The 21,662-nt window shown below is 46.5% G+C and overlaps 1 protein-coding gene across 6 annotated transcripts in view; it reads left to right on the top strand.

Moving 5' to 3' along the window:
• ARHGAP10 (Rho GTPase activating protein 10) overlaps positions 1-21,181 on the top strand; it is a 275,052-nt gene extending 253,871 nt beyond the window's left edge. For 4 of the 6 annotated variants that reach the window (XM_073232593.1, XM_073232592.1, XM_073232591.1 and 1 more), the window contains 3 exons: positions 12,527-12,682; positions 13,772-13,863; positions 20,409-21,181. In XM_073232593.1, coding sequence (XP_073088694.1) covers positions 12,527-12,682; positions 13,772-13,863; positions 20,409-20,497 — 337 coding nt within the window. In that variant the 3' untranslated portion in view covers positions 20,498-21,181. The remainder of the gene's footprint in view (positions 1-12,526; positions 12,683-13,771; positions 13,864-20,408) is intronic. The other 2 variants (XM_073232594.1, XM_073232595.1) reach the window with 1 other exon arrangement.
• The last annotated feature ends 481 nt before the right edge of the window (positions 21,182-21,662 follow it).

The raw sequence follows: 21,662 nt of genomic DNA, 5'->3' as shown, positions 1-21,662 counted from the left end.
CTGCTGTAACAAAAATACTCAATTGAGTGGCTTATAAAAAACAGAAATTTATTTCCCCCAGTTCTGGAGGCTGGATTTCAAAGGACAGGGTGACAGCAAAGCTGGGTTCTGGTGAGAGGCCACTTCGAATTTGTGGACTGCTGACCTCTTTGCGGCTGTTATAAGGGCACTAATTCCATTCATGAGGTCCCCACTCTTAAGGCTACATCTCATCTAATTACCTCCCAAAGGCTTCACTTCCTGATACCATCACGTGGGAGAGGGTAGGGTTTCGACATAAAAATTTAAGGAGGACACAGACATCCCAGACATAACTCCATCTAACCTTTCCCTCACTCTAAGATACAGCATAAAATTCTCTATGATGGCAATTAGGCCTTACAGTCTTTGAACTTTTTAGTGATGTTCATGTAGTTATTAATGAATATTTTATTCCCCATTTTAATTATTATGTGTTTATAAAAATATTTTCCTTCTAGAACTCTCATTTCTTCCTGTTTATCACTGAATGCCTCTTAGGCAACTCTGTTGGGTTTTGATCTGTCTCCCTTTTTTCATCAGAAAGATTAAAAACTTCCTCCAAGAATTTCACAGAATTGATCTCACCATCTTCACCTTGTAACGTCTTTCTTTATTTCCTTAGCATTTGTAAATTTAATTTTTCTTCTGTGTGTAATATTTTCATTTCTTTTTTTTTTAATCCATCATCTCTGCATACCAGTTGTACAGTATTGAATATAGTAGGATCTGAGTAAATGCTGATTAAGATTCCTTTTAATCAAACCAGAGTTGCTGTGGAGTCACTGAAACTCTACCCAGGGCTTTAAAAAGGAGGCAGTGCCTTGGTTACCTAGTTTTAATCCAGGGCCGTGACTCTCCATTCCAGAACTTAGACTTGCCTTATCTCAGGTCCTGAAAAGTGGAGTCCAAATGTCTGTGGTTCACGTAGGACCCCAAGTGGCTCTGTTCTACAGAAATGCCATGACCTCAGCCATCAGACAGCGAATTTGCAGAAGAAAACCTACAGCAGCTCAGATTTTGATATAGGCAGCAATGTAAAGACACCGTAGCCTCTGACAGCTAGAAAATAACATAGCAGAATTGGATTTCTTCAGTTTTCTGCTGATGTTTATGACTTGTGGGTTTTATTCATTGCAGTCAATCAATCTGGAGCTATTACTTACCTATACACTTAGTAAGGTGGTGGGTGACTTTATTGCCAGTGAAGAATCACTAGCTCAGTCTCCTTGGAGGACATTACATCATAGGTCAAAGTATTTCAAATGTTCCAAAGTCATTTGTTTTTCCCCCAATAAAGTAGTTTTCTCTAAACAGGTTTTCTTCAATTGTAAATGATGGAACCGAACCTTGACAAGTAATCCTTTTAGGTTCCCTGCCACAAAAGAAAAATCTCTTGGAAGAAATGCTCAGGCATTGCACTGTGCTTTCTCTACAGATTTCAAATAAAAAGGACACCTTGTCTGCCTGCACTTTCCCTCATTCAAGATGGCAGCATCTTAGAATAGCTCCGAGGAGCTGGGAAGGCCGTTCCCCCCTAGTGCAACTCACTCTCTGCTCTGGCAGGCCATGGGGGCAGTAATCCTTCTCGCCCACCTGAAGTGAGGCTCGGCCTGGTTTACGATGAATGTTAAGATGCTCTCAAGGCAGGCATCCCAGGGGCTGCTGGAGCCACTGTTGTGTGGCAGAGATTTGTACCTACCAAGACTTAGTGCTAGTTACTTAAAATCATTAGACAGTAGACTCCCCCTCCCATTTACAGCCTTCTGCATGGCATCCATAGACTGTGTGTGCACCCACTGGTAACCATTTTTATTCTTGTCAATGAAAGAACTCCCTTCCTTAAAACTGGGCAAACAAATAGAGGTTTCCATAGGCAGCTATTTGGCATTTAATTATTTGTCTCTTGATCCCCTGATGGCTTTTCAGGAAGTTGAGGGATTTTGCTGGGAGATACCAAAGTACCCCTTAAATTTGATTTGTGGCTTAGTATACCACAGCACACCATGAATAATGTACTGAAGTTCAGAAGAATAATCTTAATTTCTTAACAGATTTCTGTGAAATTTGGCACATTCTAGAAATTGTAAGGTAGCAGTCACAGGCACACTGTCTTCACCTCCTCCCTTTCTCTCTTTTTCTTTATTTTTTTGCCTCTCCTCCCCCTCTCCAGGGAGGACTTCCTCAACTCCATCACTTCTTGATCTTACTACTCCCAGCCTCTGTCGGGCAGGGGCCGTCAGTTAACCCCTAGAAGTTGGTGTCTTGTATTTCTACCTCTCTTATTATGATTATTGTATCAAAAGAAAATGGGGAATTTATCTTTAAAAATATTTTTTTTTCCACATCCGCTTTTTTTTGCTTATTTGACTAAAATGGATCCCTACTGTTTTTGTAAGACAGGAGAGATAAAAAGCTTTGTAAACTTAAAAAGAGATCAGGAGTGGATGATACTGAACCTGAAGGGATGACTTGCCCATCGTAGGAGCTAGCAGCATCTGTTGGCTAGTAGAGAGACCATATTCTAATAAGGGCAGCTCCTTTTCTCTGGTTGACCTGGTAACAGAATGCAGCAGGTTGCATGGACTGGGATGGCTGCTGGAGCCAGGGCCTTTGTATGGAAGGCCGTATTCTCTGGTGCTGAGGTCTGAGAAGAATGAACGGGAAGCCAGTCTCTCTCTCCCACCTACATGAGCAGCAGAGTCCCTAGGTGGGCTCAGAAAGACTGAGGTCTAAGGTAGCTCACGTGTAAGGAAGAACAGGGCCAGATGAGCAGGAGGAACGTGTTGCCTTGCTCTGCTCCCACAGCAGCCTTTAAAATTCTGCTCAGAGGTCAGCTCCTTTGGGCTTCTGTTGGGGAGCTGGGGGCTTATGGGAGCCGAAGCTTTTGCTGCGGCAGTGGTTGGTGGGCTGTTCTACAGAGGAGGCTTGATTAGATAGTTACCCTCTGGCATTTCTCAGGGTCAAAGACCAGGGAACATTACTTTTTTGGGGCTACCAGACTTTGTTTTAGGTGCTTTACAAATGATATTGATTTTAATCCTTACATCAATCCAGTGGGGGAAGGTAAATCTTCATTTTTAAAGACAGGGAAATTGAGGCACAAAAAGGGTAGCAAAATTGCCCCAAGATGTACGTCTAAGGGACAGACGTGGTGTTTGATCCTGATATATCTTCCCCAAGTTCGCTAGACTTGTGTTACTGCAAGGCTTGAGCTTACCTGGTTGCATATAGAACTGTGTGAATTGTAGCTTCCTCCTGATTCTGAGACCCAGTGAGATGACCGTGGCTGCCGGCTGTCATTGCCCTTGTTCTGAAGAGGGAGCCCCGACCCTCCAGTAAGTCACATGGCTGTGGTTTGTTATGTAGGGGAATAAACACTTGAATCTGCTCGCTGCCCATTTCCTCATCCAACATGTTTGGCTGAAATGTGGGAAGAGGACGACCCTCTCCGAAACAGAGCAGGACACTTGGAGATTTGAAATTTTGCAGCAGAGCAGCATGCGTCATCTTTTATGAGTAACATGATGTCCAGTTGTCTCCCTTCAGCTGCAGTAAGGCTCTTGAAGCTAATCACAGGACCCACATGACCAGAAATGTCTTTGGACATTTATTTTTGGGTGTGTAACTTTTGTATATTTACTCGAATCTCCTTTCCGACTTTGTATAGAAATTATGCTGTTGCGACTGCCGAGCATCCTCATATCCTCCAGACATGTCCCTCGCATCTTACGAGGGTATTTTTGGTGTTTGTATTGTGTACTTGGCACTTGCTTGTGGTCTAATTCATGTCTTCCTTTGTGCTGTAACAACAGGTTCTGAAATTCGGAGGTTTTATTTTCAAGCCAGAATGTTGATTGTTCACATAACTTTAAAATCCCACAATGAAAAGTTGACTTTACAAAATAAATATGCATGTCTGAATTTCGTAGTACCTTTTCTACTGTTTAAAAAGGAAAAAACAAAAAACAAAAAAAAACCCAACTCTGTTCATCAGTTTTGTTTTTCTTTTTAGTTTCATTGTTTCTTTGTTATAATTTATCATTTGCTGTGCATAGACCGGTTGGCTATGTTTTGATAGAGAAATGCAGGCAGGGGCCTTAGGAGCTTAACTTCCTGGTCGATCACTTATGGAATCTCATCACTAAGTAGCTCAGGGAAGTAGCCTCTGTAACACTGCAGAAGCTTAGATGTGACCTGAAGTTGCCCTGTTCTGAGCACACAGCACAGTTACTCCGGGAGGACCTGGCGTGGGGCTGTTCTCATAGCCTCTGTGGAGGGACTGCTTTGTAGAAGCCTCTGGGAGCCCTGGGATAATGCATGCCCAGGGCAGGGGTTCCTCTGGGACCCAGGCAGCTCTCTCTAAGTTATTCTGAGCAGTGTGGACAGTTTACCTGTCACAACGGGGAACCCAGAAAAACAGCCTGGGAAGTGGCCCGGGGGTTCTGCTCAGCAGAGTGACGTTGTGCCCCTTTCAAGCTGTGCTTGGTAGCCCCCGTTTTCCGAGTTCAGTTCTCATGTTTGTTGGCAGCCATTTTCCATGTAAGAATTGAGCTGGTTAGAAACCTTCCTGTCAGTTATCCTGCAGGACCACAACACTGAGACCTCTAAAATCCCATGATTTTCTGAAATTAAACTTCAGTTCCTTTTCTGGTCAGCTAGCAAGCTAAAGCTCAGCTTCTTACCTGATTCCTCTGATCATCTGGAAGGAAGAACGAGGGGGATGCACGGAGCCCTCTTTGAGGGAAAGGTTCGTTAGAGATATAGCTTTAGGATAGCACTTCTCTGGCAAAACCCAAGGAGTGTTCCCCTTGGGAGGAAACTGTCAGATGGAGGATGAATGGATGGTGGCGTCCTTTCTTGTTAAGGAGAGAAAACACCCAGAATTCTCAGCTCCCTACAAGGTGAGGACTGAGTGAGTGGTCAGCATGGCCAGGGCCACTTCAAAAGGCCCCATCTTATCTGTGCTTAAGTGCTTTCCTCCAGTGCCCTTCCTTTTCTCCTTGCCCACTCAGTCCTGTGGAAGATTCTTTTCTCGAGTGTGGTCAAGTTACTGCTTTGATTGCTGGCTTGAAATATTGCCTGTCCCCCTGCTGCATGAGAGGTGACTGTGAGCAATTGGAGAAGAGTGCGTCTCCTGCAGGGAAGACCTGGGTGTTGTGTAGTTGAGCTTCTGGCACACAACAGGAACCCCATGCCCCACAGCCAGTGAGGATGGAGGAGAGGAAACAGGGATTGTCAAGCCCAGTGGAGTTTGCTGTCATCGGCTTCATCTCCTTGAACTTTCCACTACAAAATGGATTCTCATCCGGTCCCTCTAATCCAGGGGTCAGCAAGATGTGGCCCACTGTGGCCTGTTTTTATAAAGTTTTAATAGAACGTAGTTACTCAGTCACTTACATTTTGTGTATCACTATTTTTGTACTGTCATGATAGCAGAGTTGAGTAGTTGTGAGACCAACCTTATTGCCTACAAAACTCAAACGTTTTCTCTGGCCCTTTACAGGAAAAGTTTTCTAACCTTGATCTATCTATAAACAGAACTGATCTTTTTGGAAAAGCCCACCTTTCTTAAAACAGTTTCAACAAGCATGATTGTTGTGTTACACGTGGGCAGTGTAGATGATTTTTAAATGTAACTCCCGCAAACCTTTTCTTGTCATTGAACCAACCAAAAGTTTAGGGGTTTTGGATGCCTTTAAGTGTGTGATCATAATTTCAAAAGACCTTTAGTGTTTCAGTGATTAATAAGTTTGTTTGAGGTTGTTCATTTTCCAATCTATTGTTTAAAATCAAAAATTTATTTTGAAATGCAAAATAAAAATTTTATTTTGAAACACTTTTCGATATACAGAAAAGTTGCAAAGATAGAATAAAGTTTCCAAAGACCCTTTATCCAGCCTCCCCTACTGTTAGCATCTTACACAGAGCCATCATACTTTCATACAAGATAAGAAATTCACATTGTCACAGTACTATTAACTACAGACTTTATTTGGATTTCCCTAGTTTTTCCACTATGTCGTCCTTTCATACCAGGATCCAATCCAGGATACTGTACTGCATTTATATCTATCATTTGCCCCCTTTGACATCATGTATTTGTGGTCTTTTGAGAAAGATAATGATTCATTAGTGATGATGTAACCCTGGGAAGCAGCATTGAGATCTCACTCAGAAACGCCTAATGCCAGTGCTCAGGGCTTCATTTACTCAGTGCTTACTCTGCTCCAACACCACTGAGTGCTTTCCACCTATCATCTCATTTAAACCTCACAGCAACCCAGCCTATCCACAAGTACTTGCATTTTAGCTAAGGGAACTGAGACCTCAGGGAGTGTGTTACTCACCAAGTGCCAGGTGTGGGAAACCCTCCATCAAGGCTAGTGATCCCAGTGTGCACCAGCCTCTGAGAGGCCTTCTGAACTCATTCTCTTCCTCCCCACAGCCTGGCACTAGGGACAAGTGTCCTTTTTATTTACCAAAAATGGGACAAGCTTAGGGAGGTTAAGAAACTGCAAGTAGGCACACAGCCAGAGCTGGTTTTGGAACCTAGGCCTCTCTCTGGAGTGGTGGCATTTCATTCACTTGTAATTTATGGGATTGAAATCCTTCTGTAACCCTCCCTTGCCTTTCGCATATGATCCTGTCCCCTGAGTGTTGCTGGCTCCCATCGCTTTCAGTTCTCTGTGTATTCTGTTCCAGCCACTCAGAAGAACTTTAGGTCACAAGCCTCTGCAGGCTTTTCAAAATGGGTTTAGTACTGACATGACCTTGAGTAAGTTACTTGACCTGCCTGAGATTGAGTCTTCTCATAGGTTATGTGGAATGGCAGCGTAGCTGGGAACAAGTGAATTAACGCATGCAAGTTGTGTCTAGCACAATGCCGGGCTGTGCAGTCGTGCCTAGCAAGATCCTGGGGGGAGAGAAGTGGTGATCATAGTGGCAGCATCAGCTGTGGGTAGATGCCACCTCTTCTAGAAAGCCTTCCCAGATGCCCCTGTGATGGTTAGACACTGTCTTCTCAGTTCTCTAGTGGAACCCTGGTCAGCTCCCTACATGGCATTCATCACCTGCATTGTGATTACAGTTTGTCATTCTCTAGTCACCTGCCTGGGCGCTCCTGGAGAACAGATGTCACTGTCCCCTGAGGGCCTAGCATGGGGCTTAATGGGTAGTTCTCAGGCCATGGAGGACGTGTGAACAGAGTCCACTTCAAGCTCTCCTAATGGGCAGTGAGGCCTCCTTGCCCACCACTGGATCATGGCGACTTTCTTGTCGCATGTGTTCATTCCTTTCCACTGCTGTTCTCCTCAGCATGCTTATTTGGAACCAGCAATGTGCTGGCTGTGGAAATCTCCCTCTCTGGCACTTAAGGAATAACAGTGGCATTTCTTTGAACAGAAATATCCCATAATATCCTGATCTACAATATTTCCTTCTGACTTTATTAAGATTTTTGAACACTTTTGCCCAGGACAGCTGTTCTAGACTCATGCTGTACGTTTCCCAGGCTGGCATAAAAGATCATTTCACTAATGTGTTAGCTTCTGCTCAGAGACCTTGCAAATGAGGTTTTAAAAATCTTTCATTCCAGTGCAAACTTCTGATTTAATTCTGGTATCATATAACCATAGTCAAATATCTTGGTATTTAGGGGATTTAATCACTTCATATAAGAGGTGAATATGTATCTTTTCTTAACATGGACACTCCTTGTTCTATGTCCTTTAAGAGCCTGGAATTGGGCACTTGTATTCCCAGCACTGCCCAAAGCCTAACCCATTCTATGCTATGCAAGAAATGTTTGTTAGATGCAGAAGTTCTCTGGAGACTCGTGCAGCTGTTGTCGAATTTCAACAGTTAAGTCCCTAACTCGCCCCCACTTTCTGAAATGTTTGTGCATTTCTGCTGCCAATAAGTTTTTAATATGCATGGAGCGTAGAGTCTGGTATTAGGGAAGCTTGGGTCACAGTTTGAATCAGAAGCAGCCTATACTGCTGATTTGTTACCTTTTATGAAAATAAACTATAAAATATACACATACACAGTTGCAATAATTTCATGTTTTTCAGGGTTTAATCTACCCCACAAGGAAAGCTATAAGGTTTTTCCATCAACTGCAGATCTGTTTTTCCAGAGCAAGGGTGTTGATGATGCCTTTTGTAGAAGAGAATTCTCTCATCTCTTCCACAAACACCATATTCTACTCTTGCTTATCATCTTCCCCAGCCCCTCTGCCCACCCCACCCAGACACAGAGACCCTCAGTTGTTGCCTTAGGAACAGCCAGGGGAACCTTCAGTGTAAGTATTTTCAAGAATGCGTTTCTGAGTTTAACAGTATGAAATCTCTCTGTTTTTAGTGACAACCTCTTGTTTCTGTGTGTTCCTTTTCTTTGAGAAGGAAACATTTCTCCTCAAAAGAAGGTGATGATACTGGCTCTTCATCAGAAATGGAGAGAAGTCCTACTTTAGAAGACTCTTTCAGTTTAGTGTGTGACTTTGGGAAGTTAGTGAACAGAGAGTAGTATTTCTCTTCAAGTTATTTCTGTTTTGGTAAATGTGGATTCTGAGCATTTCAGGAAGAGCTGACTTCTGCCTCCATTTTTGCAAACCACAGTTTGGCTTTCAGGAAACATGGCCCTTAGGTACTTTTTTTTGTAATTGGTCAGCTGCTCATCATTAAATAAAATTGGTGGTTTGTGATCATGCCAAATCTTACTCATCAAAAATCCGCAAAGGGGCAGCAGGAAGAAGGAAATAAATAGGATTTAAAATAAAATGCTTAAGTTTGGGAAGTAATAGGAGAGGACACTGAAAATATTTCTTCATGTTTTAGCAGGTAATGAGATTTTTATTCTTAGCTCTTCCATTGTTTTAGCTTTAGCCCAAAGACTTTCTCAGCCAGGATTCTCTGCTGAACCCCAGAATACAACAAATGACCTGAGGGAGTGTTTTCTGAAGTCTCCCCAGGATGGTAACGTCAAGAACTGTGAGGTCTGAAATTTTGCGTGACTTGCAAGCTACTTCATTTGCCTGCCATGATTCATGGTAGCTGGCAAAAGACGTGGGACACCTGGTCAGGGTTCAAAGGACCCCACTAATGACAGCGATAGCAGTTGTCAGGTGTCTCAGTTTCCTGAGTCTCAGCTGCCATAGCGTCATGCCCTGGGGGCTAGGTAACATCTTCATGTGGACTTCACACGGGATGAGCCCGGATTCAGCCAGCTGTCTGCTCCAGGGGGCGACACATTCTCTCTGTCCAGGCTGTTTGCTCTACAAACATCATTGAAAAGATAGTCCAGAACTAAAGCAGCCAGTGCCTCTGCTCACAGAAGTGCAGGAATATGAGACCCATGGAGAATTGTCTCCCAATACACAGGCAGGTAGACCCATTCCAGATGTATAGGAGAGATGCTAATTCTAGACATGCAGATGCCTTAGAGCAGAATTCTGTCCTGAGCCCAGGTTGGAGAAACACTGCTTGACCTTTGCTACGGAAATGCATGCTGCCATTTCCAGAATGCCTGGCAGACAAGGAGAATATCAGAAATGCTCTCTTAGAAGTATTTTCCACTGCTGTTCGAGAAACTGTCAGTATTATATTTTAAAGAATTAGTTCAAAATTTGTTGATGCTTATTATAAACAAACAAACAAACAAACAAGTAAATAAATAACCCACACTCTGGAAAGTAGGAGATAGTTTCCCTGAAGAAGCTCAAATTTGGAATTTTTTTTGCCTTCAAAAAAATATGGAGAGTTTGCTTTTGGGAGAAACCTCTAGAACATACCATCATTTGACTTCTCCTGGCTAAGGTGAGAACTAATTTCAGGGCTTGAGTTTACTTATTTAACCACTTCTTGTCTCATCCCCACTCCTTCCCAGTGGAGAAGCCTTTGAAAAGTTTCTTGTGTTCTAACAGCTACTGTTTGTCTCCCAAACTTTGTTGTGCCGTATGAGTCTCCTCATCACAGGGCTCCCAGCTGTGCACATGACTTCTCAGGCCTCATACAGACTGTTCCCACACTGATGATTCGGCACCTCTTCTGAGTATTCCATCTTGGAAAGTTTGTGCCCACATGGGTTTCTGAAATCTAAAGGAGAAGTACTTAGCAGAGGCTTCTGAAATAATCGGAAAACTTAGGAACTCAAATACAGAAATTTAAGTCAAAGTGGGAGGTCTGAAAGGTTATCTTGGGGAACTGGTTAGGGCTGAATCACTTAGCACATCTGAATGTCCAGCAGCAACAAAAAGCTCGCAGAAAACAAACGGAAAAGGCCAATGCTGAGAACCTGGCACCAGACAAGGCCTGCAGATTCTGAGTTCCTGTGTTGGGACAGGATGGAGAAAGCCGAGCTAGGGCTGTTAGGCCTTACCTTCTGCATCTGCTATTCCAGCAATTCTTTCGCTTTCCAAAAGGGCTGTTTTTACTTTACAAAAAACCAAAAATAGTTTTGTGTTTTTTTTTAAAGAGAGATATGAGGATTAGGTAGGTAATAGTTGTGCAATTTATGATCTTTATTTTTAAAGAGCTTTATAAATATAGCCACATTGTTACTTTATCTTCATCCTGTAGCTGTCGTCCCTCTCAGCAGATGGATGGCCATCATGTAATTGCTTGACTATTTATGACTACGGAGAGTTGCTGGGGGTGTGGTGAGAGGGCTCATCTTACACCATCACCATCCTCCACACACCTTGGATAATTGCCGGGAGATAAAATGGCAATTGTTGGGCTAACTGCAGTCTTACATTCTCCATCAGAACTTCACTCATCCCTTCCTCTCCCTTCCTGATTAGTAAGACACCATTTAAGGTTCATTTTCTGGTAAAGAATGGAGTGACTTGTGCTGCTGGTGATACAGATCACCTTGAGATTTATGGTGTGGAGTAGTTTTATGACTTTGAAATGAATTGGCTGGATAGGGGGATTGTAAATAAATTGTTCAAAGCATAATGTTTTTTAAATGTGCACATACACACCCCCTGCCCCCCTTCCTCCTGCTTGTCTGATTAGAGGATAGGAAACCTCTGTGTAATACATTTCTGTCAAGTCAATAATGCAATATTTCATGTGCCTGATTTATAAAAATCCTATTTTAGAGACCGTCTGAATTGTTGCTTAGATGTTGTTTGAAGACTTCATGTGCCTAGTACTCTGCCTGGCTTTGTGGGGTCTACAGAAAGAGTTGCTACTAAGACCTGATCTTACCCCAAAGGGAAATATCTGAAGCCATCACAGAGCCCATGCCACCCTGCCCTCCATGTGTTGGTGTAGCAGGCAGGGGAGGGGGGGGATTCGTGAGGCAGGGTGTGGGGCTGTCAGGGAAGCCCAGCTGCAGGGGGCACCCTGGGGGGCCGGTGGGGGAGTGCACTGGTCCTGGAGAGGCAGGTGGGGTAGGCTGGGTGTTAGGGGGATGCGTGTGGCTGGTAAGCTGCCGAGCTGGAGGACCTGGGCTGGGGGGTTAGCCAGGAGACCATGGTGGTAACACAGGCACAGCTCAACGCGAGTGGGATAATCTCATTATGATGAGAAGGAGAAAGGAACTAACTGCCTGGGAGCTATTTGAAGTAAAAGTGGACAGGATGTGATGTGAACATTCTTCTGCTAAAGAAGAAAAAATCAGAGATAATGCTCAGGAACGTGGAAGGACAAGAAAGCTGCTCATGGAAGCTGGTTTTAGCCAAAGAGGGTGAATGTGAGGGGAAGAGCATCCGGGTGTAGCAGCCAATGAATACATATGTGCTGGAAATGCAATTGAATGAAATGAAAAGGTTTCAGTGCTGTCCTTTTAAAGTGAACGTCATATGCCACAGTCATAAGCCTCCAGTTTTGAGATAATTGAAGAAAAATTCAGATCAACCATACTTATTAAACTCTCCTTCGTGTTTAGAGACTCCCTCCACTAGACTGTTTACTGACTTTTCTGCATTAACTTTTAAAATCTGCAAATAGTAAGGAAAGTTGAGGTCACCAAAGATTTTGCTGATCATTGGGTTTTCTCTTAAATGCCAGGCTTGGTCCTCACTAGGAGGGTCTTGATTCCCAGTGGCAATGGTTTCTGAGTTGCTGCATACTTATGACCGTGACAGAGCTTTAAACATTAAAAGACTGCGTGTTGAATTTCTGGAGCTGTAGGTCACGGGCTTGACTGTAGATGCTTGTGACTCTCCTTATGAACAGAGACCATGAGCACATCAAAAGTTCAAGTGCAAAAAATCCACATTTTAGCAGTTGGATTCTGGTGTCTGAACCAATATGGCACTAGGTGGGATGAGATTAGATCTTCTTCACAAACCCAGACAAGAATGATCATGCAGCTCTCTTTATGGGGCTTGGGCCTTTGGGGTACAGACCTGGGAGGGAGTGGAGAGGACTCTGTCCCTTCAGCTCTTTCCGAGGGAAAAGGGAGCTATCATCGCAGCCATGTGGGAATGGGATGTCCTGAATTTGGTGTTCCGTAGCCTTCTACATACTCCTCCTCCTTCTGCCTCATCCCCTAGGCCAAGCCAGACCCGGCCCCCTATGGTCCAGTGGCTGGCCCCGCAGTCTCCGACCACGCCCAGCTGCAGCCCTGCGGGCACACCTCGCTCGCCCAAGTCATCGTCTTTGCTCCTCCCTTTTGCTGCCACTGAAGCAGACAAGCCATCATCTGAAAGGTCTGTGTGTGGACGGTGATGTAGAGTGTGGGGACAGCACACCAGAGGGGCTCGGTCACCCTGGGCAGGTCCTGGTGTCCCCATATGGAAGAGGCTGGCCTAGGTGCTCCAGCCTCCTGGACTTGGTGGATGACACTTACAGCCTTGTCTTGGACTGTGCCTTTAAGTTTAAGTACGTTCTTAGGAGAAAAGTGCTTTACAAGAGACCTGCTTGAACCTGCTCATGTCTTTTCGGTGCTAGTTGTGCATGTATGAAACTATTGATTTTGGAAGAACTTTGCATATATGAACATACAGCACATGCTTTGTTTTAAAGGAAGGTTAACTGGGCACCAGAAACAGTAGCTACCGGAGCCATTTAGTAGAGCCGCAGGCTCAAGTTCTCCTGGGGGCTGCCCCTGCTCCCGGGAGGTGGGGAGCGGGTCTGCTGCCTCAGTCGGCCTGTGGCGAACAGCGTGGTTCCCGTCCCTCACCAGTGTGCTCTTAACCCACAAGGGCACAGAGGACATCTTGACAGGTGGTGAGAAGCTGAGGCTGATAGGTCTTTCTGGGGGCAGGAGTGAGGAGGTCAAATCCGGAAGATCCAGCCAAGAGCAGCAAGCTGCTCCCCATATGGTGTGGGCAGCCGGCTCCAGGCTAGATGGGCCAGCATCCGCGGCACATGTGCTGGAGTGACTTGGTGGCTCTGCTCTGCTCTGCCACAGCGGCCTTCTGTCTCAGGGCGCTGGCGCTTCTCCTGATAGATGAACCAGAGTGCTTAGGGGTAAACACAGTCTGTGGTTTGCGTAATGCTGAACGGTAGGTAAGAGATCTGGTGGAGAGGAGAGTTAGGTGAAGAGATTGAATCGAGAGCTTCTCAGAGGCTCCCTAAAGAAAGATTTGAGTTTGAAACCTATCATTTACTTGAAAAATCAAGTGCTGTAGATGTGCCTGATGTTCGCCTCCCTGCTGATGTCTCTTTTGGAAGGAGTTGTCCCTCCCCCTGGTGACCTACAAATAAGATTTGGGAAATGGGCTGGGGAGGGAGAAGGTGAGGTTTTTCTCTCCCAGTTTCTCATATTTAAATGTGTGTCCTTGTTGCCTTTGCAGCATCATCAACCGGAAGGCTCGTGCGGTGTATCCATGTGAAGCAGAACACAGCTCAGAATTATCTTTTGAAATCGGAGCAATTTTTGAGGATGGTAAGTGTTAGTGGGAGCTTTGTGGCAGGATGGGTCCCGTCACCTCTGAGTGCCTACAGCCCGGAGCAGGCAGTCGGTGGTGGGGGGGTTTGTCAGGAGCACAAGGCTGACAGCGCAGGAGAGCGCTGGCCCATTGGGCTCCCCGGAACCGAATGCCAGGGGCCTGTGAAATAACACTTGTGTTTTCATGTTCATTATTCTCCAACCCTTCTGATGGTTGTGGGTCTTTGTTTGGACATCTTTCTCCTGTTGTAAAGAATCTCATGCCACTTGGAGTTAAGAAATATTTCCGATTTGACCCTTTTGTTTTCCTCCCTGAGAGACTCCAACCTAGCCTCCTAAATGCTTTAGGTTTAACCAATCTGAGTCAACAGCAGAGGCCTGTTATAGAAAAATTTTGGTTTATAATTCCTTTACCATGCTTACATTGTACAGGAGTTTTGCTCATTTGAACTGTGTGTGAATCTCCAGATATGGGTATTGACTTTGCACATTGAAACAAGGCTATAGAGTTTGCATGCTTAATATTCACACACAAGCTTTTAGGAGCTTTGCCCACTTTATATTTGACAAACCTCTCCTATGGCTCAGTGTACGTCTCGGTTTCCCGTGCTCTTGATTTCTTCCCAGACCTGCTCATTATGGAATTTATTGGTTGCTGTGGAAACGGTGATGCTGCGTGTGGGTGGAACTGCCCAAGAGAGTTCTGGGGAAGCAGTGAGAACCTTAGAAGCTTGGAATGGAATGGTTGATTAGCCAGAATGTTTGAAATATATGCAATATATCAACACAGTGCCTAGTGGTGTATTGTCAGTAATGTGGCATTTGCTGATGATTGTTGTTTAGAAAGCAAGTTGCCGCATTTAGAATAGATTTCTATATATGTATGATATGTACTCTTGAGAGCCAGGGACTCCTGATAGTGTCAGCAAACAAACCCCAGCAAAAAAAACCCACACATGACAGCATTATACTTCGTGGAGAAGTTTTGTTCTTGGAGTCGAAGCAGAATCATTCCTCTGTCAATATAACATACATACACACACAGGTCAGGAGCATGTGGCACAACAGCTGCTCTGCCCCAGGCCTGCCACCCACTGGCAACACCATAGGGCAGAAGGGAGAGCTGAGATGGTGTTGAAAACCCACCAATTGGGAAATGATGAATTTTTACATTATGTGATTAGATTTGTCTGGGAGCCTCTGAAATCTCATATGCAGTATTTGTGAAATACTTACCTTGGTAGAAGGTATATCTATTGGGATGCCTTTGGCTGCAGGTGACAAAAACTGGTACATCTGGCTAAGTCGGTCTTGAAAATGGGTTAGTTCACACAACAGAATGTCTGGAAGTAGGAAGCTACAGGGTTGACTCATTCATACTCATTCATGTTCTCAAAGATGAGCACAGTGACCCCAGTATCCCATCTCTGCTGAACCATTTGCAGCTTGTGGACGGGGCCCTCTGGCTGGTTTCTCCAGTGGGGGCAAGGTGGCTGCCACGGTTCCGGGCATCATGGCCACACTCAACCCAGGTGGGAGGGGGTGCCTTATTCTTGTGTTCTTCTTTTAAGAATAAGAAAACTTTTCTAGAACTTCCTTCTTGGTTTACCTGCCCTCACATTCCAATAGCCAGAATGGGGTCATGTGCTCACTCTAAACCCATCACTGGTGAGGACTTAGATCTAAGAACCATGATGGGGGCAGGGACACCTTCTCTGGGCACCCAAATCGGATTCTGCCAGTGTGGCTAAAGGGGAAAGGCCAGTAGACATCTGACACAGGAGACTGAAGTTCCTAGGACTCTAAGTCTCTCAGTGATTGGCAGGAATTCTCCTGAAATGTGTGTGCATTTGGCTGTGTAGACACACATAGCTGTGTACATGCATATACACACATACATGCTACATGCACACATATACATGTATCCCAGTGTGTTTTCGGGAGAGGTGAGTGGTTGTTGCCAGTAGCTATGGATCGTCATCTCTGCAGTTATTTTGCCTGAGATCAGATTGGCTTTTCCTCTTCCTGTGGGACAAGTCCCTGTGGAGGATGCTGCCGACCAGGGAGCCCCACTTGGAGCACCGTGCTGCACCGTGGACGTGGCTCTGTTTGTGCCAAGGGTGTCTCCTCCAGATTTGGGGCCCTGCAGTGCTGGTGTCCAGTTCTGTCTGGATTGCCGGCTGTGGCTCCCGGGTGTCTCATTATTCTTTGGTCTCTCCTCCAGTGCTGGCTGCTCCCCAGATGCCCTGCTGATGTGTTGACACCCTCTGCTACATGAATATGTGCTCATCTCGTTTTCCGTGAGCTGCTTAGCTTGGAGGTGCCTGCTGCTGGTCCTTGTGTGGCTCATATACAAGCATAGGGGAATGTGTTCAGAGCCTACACCATGGGACTCGCCGTTTCTTAGGCTCAGGTCTTAAAGGACACAGGAGCAAAGGCCCTTACACAGGACTTAGTCTTTTCCATGTGTGTTTGCACCTTTATCTCTGTGCATAGTTGACCTCATAGCCAAGAATTTATAACTAGCTGGGGTCCCCAAGACTGCCAGAGGGACCAGTCCCTTTCTTTTGGACTTGGAGAACCCCAGAAGGTGACAGCGAGTCCTGCTGTCTCTCCAGATAGGTGGCCCTGCAGCTGCGGGCCCTGCAGCCAGAGCATGGAGTGCCTTCCCTCCCCAGGGCTGCGGGTGGGGGTGTCTGGGAGCGGCCCCCTCTCAGCAGGGAGGCTGGCTTCCTGCCCTTCCCTGCCTTTGTAGGTTTCTGCTTGCAGACAGTCGGTTCCTTGGCCGGCGAGCAGGCATGGCCCAGATTAATCTGTGAAAACTCCTGGTGATTCATTTTAAAGGCCTCAAATATATGAAGAGTAATCCTAGAAAAACATTTTGGCATTATCTTGGCAAACTGAGCCTGTACCGTGTCTACAACTCAGTAGTTGTATTCCTAGATACATTCCTAACAGGGGAATCTTCACAAGTGATGTACTCAAAGTTAGGTGCCAGGAGCCTCTCTATAATGTGATTCTCTGGTGATGCTCTGAAGTAAGAAAAGTAATAGTATATTACTTAGAGATCTGTACACATGTGATAAAACTGTGTCTTAACCGTAGCTGGGGTGAGAGAAAGAGAAACACAGCGTTCAAGCTGCCGATCACCTTGGGGCTGGGACGGGTGTGAGGCGGGGAGACCCGGCAGAGATCAAGCCCAGGGCAGAGACCCCCTATTCAGTCACACTGCACTGAAGTCGGCTGTGGGTTCCTGGTTTTCATAGTATTATGATGATACGTCAGTGATTTAAATATTTGTCATATATGTTGTTTCCATTATGCTAAAAAAAAAAGAAGGAAAGAAAAACCCCAAACTGAGTCCAGATTCTATTCTGGAGAAAACTTCTCAAAGGTGGTTCTTGTCATGAGCTCCACCAGCCCCGTTGTTACAGAATAACACGTCATGAGAACGTGAAAAAACCACAGTGAGATATTGTCTCACACCCATTAGGATGGTTCTCATAAAAAAAAACCCAGAAAATACCAAGTATTAGCAAGGATGTGGAGAAATTGGAACCCTTGTGCATGCTGGGAATGTAAAATGGTGCAGCTGCTATGGAAAACAGGTTGACAGTGCCTCTGAAAGTCAATCATAGAACTACCATATAATCCAGTAATTCCACTTCTGGGTCTATATCCAAAAGAATTGATTGAAAGCGGGGCCTCAGACAGATACTTGTAAACCCAGGGTCGCAGCTGCATTATCCACAATGGCCAAAAGGTAGAAACAACCCAAATATCTATTGACAGGTGAGTTGATAAAGAAAATGTGGTTTATACATAAAATGGAATGTGCAGCCATAAAAGGAATAAAATTCTCACATTTGTTCTAACGTGGACAAACCTTCGAGACATTATGCTAAGTGAGACGAGCCAGTCACTGCATGATTCCACTTATGTGAAATATCTGTAAAAGGCGAATTCACAGAGGCAAAGTAGAAAGGAAGTCGCTGGGAGCTTGGGGAGGGGTACGGGCAGTTAGTGTGGAATGGGCGCAGAGTTTCAGTTCGAGGTGATGAGAAAGTTCTAGAGATGAATAGTGGTGATGGCTAGGCAACATAGTGAATAAACTGAATGCCACTGAGCTGTACACTTGAAAATGGTTACGATGGTAAATTTTATGTTAATTATATATATTTTATAGCAGCTTAAAAAGTTGTAGTGCTAGGGAGCACTGGTGTTACCATCAGCATAGCCATCGGGCTTTTAAGGATGTGTGAGTCGCCCAGGGCCCCACGGCTGGTAGGGGGTAGGACAGGGCTGTGGCCCTCCCAGTGTGCCGGGCACGTAGCTGGTGCTCCTCCGTGCTTGCTGAGTGCGCGCCGTGCTGTCTGCCTCTGTCGTGGAGTCTTTGTGAGCGGCTGACCCTCTCAGCCTCTCCGTGTGGGCAGTGGAGCTATAGACCTGTCCCCACCGGGGACTCCGGCTGGGAGGCAGCCCAGTGTCAGGAAATGGGGAGGCACTGTCTTTAGGTCACTCCCCCTATTCCATTCTCTTGCCCACTACCTTTAGGAGTGTTTCCGGAAGGTGCTTCAGTTCTTCAGTGCTAGTTGGGGTCCCTGGGCCAATCCCCGTTGTCTTAGTCTCTTGGGGCTGCTGTAACAGATACCCCCAACTGGGTAGCTTAAATAACACACAGTCATTTCTCACAGTTCTGGAGGCTGGGAATTTTCAGAGGGTGTCAGCATGCTAGTAACCCCATTTTATAGGTGAGAGACTGAGCAGGGCCCTGGGGTTAAGTAAGTCCCCAGCAGTCCCCAGCTAGCCCCTGTCAGTCCTGTCTAGGCTCTGTGAGCTGAGCCCTGGGCCTCTATCTGCTGAGGCCTGCCGGAGTGCACAACCCCTGGGTGCCAGTTCCTTGGAAACCAGTCCCCTTTCCTGATGTGGCTGGGCTCCAGTGGCATTGCCAGTGTGGGTGGTTTGGATCAAGTGAGAACCTTTAAACATCCTGCTCTGAGGACTAGGGTCAGGGCAAAGATCAGTGAGGGCAAGAAAATGACTTGCTACTGGGCCATCTGGAGAGCTCGTCTCTGGTTCATTTGTTTATTCACTAAGAGCAGTCCTGTGTTGGGCACTGCTGGGGAATGCAAGGTCCCTGTCTCATGTTGGAGCCTGGAGTGGAAGGGTCAATCTCAGTGTCTGTCTCTCTCCCACGCACATGTGCACACACAGGGAACATCTAGGGTGTATAACTGGGGACCTGACCTGGTCTGGAACACAAAGAGTGGTTTCGGAGGAGATGCTTAGCATGACATCCAAAGGGTGAGTAGGCATGGCCCAGGCACACCCAAGGACAAGAGCATCTGAGCCGAGGGAGCAGCCACACAGAGGTCATACTGTGGCTGCTGCACATCAGTGAGTTATAGTGAGTAACTCCATCTGCTGAGCTGCAGTTAGCATTTAAAAAATAATAGAGTTGAATTGCACGTAGGGAAACACTATTTCATGAAGTTCTGCATGTCATGCACATGAATGAAATGTGTATACTTAGTTTCTGATAGACAGTTGTTCTCACGGTTATACTGAGAGCCACATCGCTCAGCCAGCTCCTGAGTTCGGGCTGCTGGGCTGGCCCACACCTCCCCTCTCCTCTGTGCACACGGCTGCCACTTCTGCTCCTGGCTGTGGTCCAGGCCTGAACTGGGGCTCACCCATAGCTGGGGGTTATTAAATACTTCTGTAATTTACTTCCAAACCCTGGTGATAAGTGCTTGGACCCTGTACCACTTGCGTGGTCCTGTTCTTACGTGTCTGTCCTGGATATTTATGGCTCACTGTGGTGTGTGCCAGGCACTGTGTCCAGGTATGTGAGTCCAAGCCCTACCCTCAGGGGCTGCCTGTCCAGGGTGGCCCTCAGACAAGTGCCCAGATGATGCCTCTGAGGCCTGAAACGTGCTGAGAATGGTCAAAGAAGACTCCCCAGAGCAAGGGGCATTCAGAGGACTCTAGAAAGGAAGAGTTACCTATTGCAGAAGTGGGGGAAAGGCATTCCAGGTGGAAAGCATGGCATGTGGAGAGGCCCAGGGCACAGTGGCGATTTCCCTGAGTGGTTTGGTGCAGGGGGCATGGATGGTGTATGAGTGGGGAGTGTGAGGGGTGGCTGGAGAGGTGGGCGGGGCCAGGTGCCTGTGCACCAGGCCGGTGCAAGCTTGGGCTTGTTGCTATAGATGCTGGATTTTAATCAGGGAAATGATGTGTTCAGCTTTGCGTTCTACGAAGTTCACTGAGTTCCATTGTGCACAGTGGGTTGGAAAGAACCAGACTAGAAACTGCGGCACTGGTTAGGAGGCTGCTACCAGTAGATAGACAAAGACTGCGGTGGCCAAGGGGCAGATCCTATAAGTAACCCTTGGGTCAGTTTGTAACCAAACATCCTAGAAAAGGGCTGTTTTCACTTTTGGTTGAGACTTTAAAATTCACAGCAGTGCAGTGAATTCACAACATGCAAGTACTTAGGGGCATTGTGGTAAAAAATGATTTCTCTTCCTTTTCCTTTTCAGTGCAAGCCTCAAGGGAACCTGGCTGGCTAGAGGGGACTCTGAACGGCAAGAGAGGGCTGATTCCACAGAATTACGTCAAGCTGCTGTAGCACCTGGCCTGTGAGGGCCCCACATGGACCCTGTCCCCAAGGACCTGCCTGGGGGCAGCAAGCTGCCTTCTTTCTCCCAGGCGGAACCTACAGCCACCTGGATGCACAGAAATTACAGATCATGATTGGGGGTCGGGAGGGGGGACACACTGCTTGGGGTTGGGGGAAGAGAGGACCCACCACACAGAACTGTGTAGCTAGCTCTGTGGATGGTGAGAAGGTCAGGATTTAACAGAATGGACTTTTCCTTTGTCAAGCCTTGGCAGTGGCGGTTTTTGATTATCCAGTCTCTAGAGTGAGGGGGGAGAGAAGCCTGCCTGCCCGCTGCCCCCACAGGGGTCACACCAGCAGGCCCCTTCCTGCGTGGCTGCTGCTGGGGTTTTACAGGGAACTGTCTGTCCTCATGTCCTTTGCAGACTGTGCTCTCAGCTCTGGCCAAAGTGGTGTGGAGGGGCTGCTGCTGGTGGGTGGGGGAACTAAGTGACCTGAACCCAGAGGGCAGCAGAGAGAGGCACCTTCCTAGGGGCTGTCCTGGGGATCCCCCCTCCCCCCCATGCTCGCTCTGAGCACACTGGCATATTTATAACAGGCTTCTCCTGGTGCTTCTCACCTGTGTGCTGTTTCCCAGACACCACCTTTTTGCCCCAAGGTCTCTGTAAATGAAATAAAATGTAATTTACTATTTGATTTGTGTCATAATATGGGGGAAGAGATCGTGGAATTCATTCCCTCTGTAATGTTTTATGATTTGGCAGCCAGTGGCTGGCAATTCATTTCCCTCTGATGTTGGCACACGCTCACAGGTAGATTTGTTAACGAGGAGCTGTGCTTGTTCCCAGCCGGGTGTGCTCCTGGGGCAGCTGCCCTCTCTGATGTGTGACATCCTGGAGGGCTGCCTCCAGCTGCCTGAACAGGCCTGTCCCCCATGGCCTGGCTGACCTGTCCAGGGAGCTGCACTGCTGCTGGGAGGCCAGCCCTCCTGACCAGCATATTGCGCAGCTTTGTCTGTGTGCCGCCCCACCCACCTGTCTCCCCGGCCTCAGCGCCAGTCTCTCCTGGATTATGGGGCAGGCTGCAGTCAGGTCAGGCATTCAGGTTCCCCAGGTAGCCTCAGCCAGGACCCGCTGTGAGGCATCCTTGTCCCTGTTCTTCCCAGCCTCTGACT

The sequence above is a fragment of the Manis javanica genome, chromosome 3, assembly GCF_040802235.1.
Source record: "Manis javanica isolate MJ-LG chromosome 3, MJ_LKY, whole genome shotgun sequence".
Lineage (NCBI taxonomy): Eukaryota > Metazoa > Chordata > Mammalia > Pholidota > Manidae > Manis > Manis javanica.
Note: the sequence above shows the minus strand (reverse complement) of the source record. Positions and strands in the feature narration are given on the sequence as shown.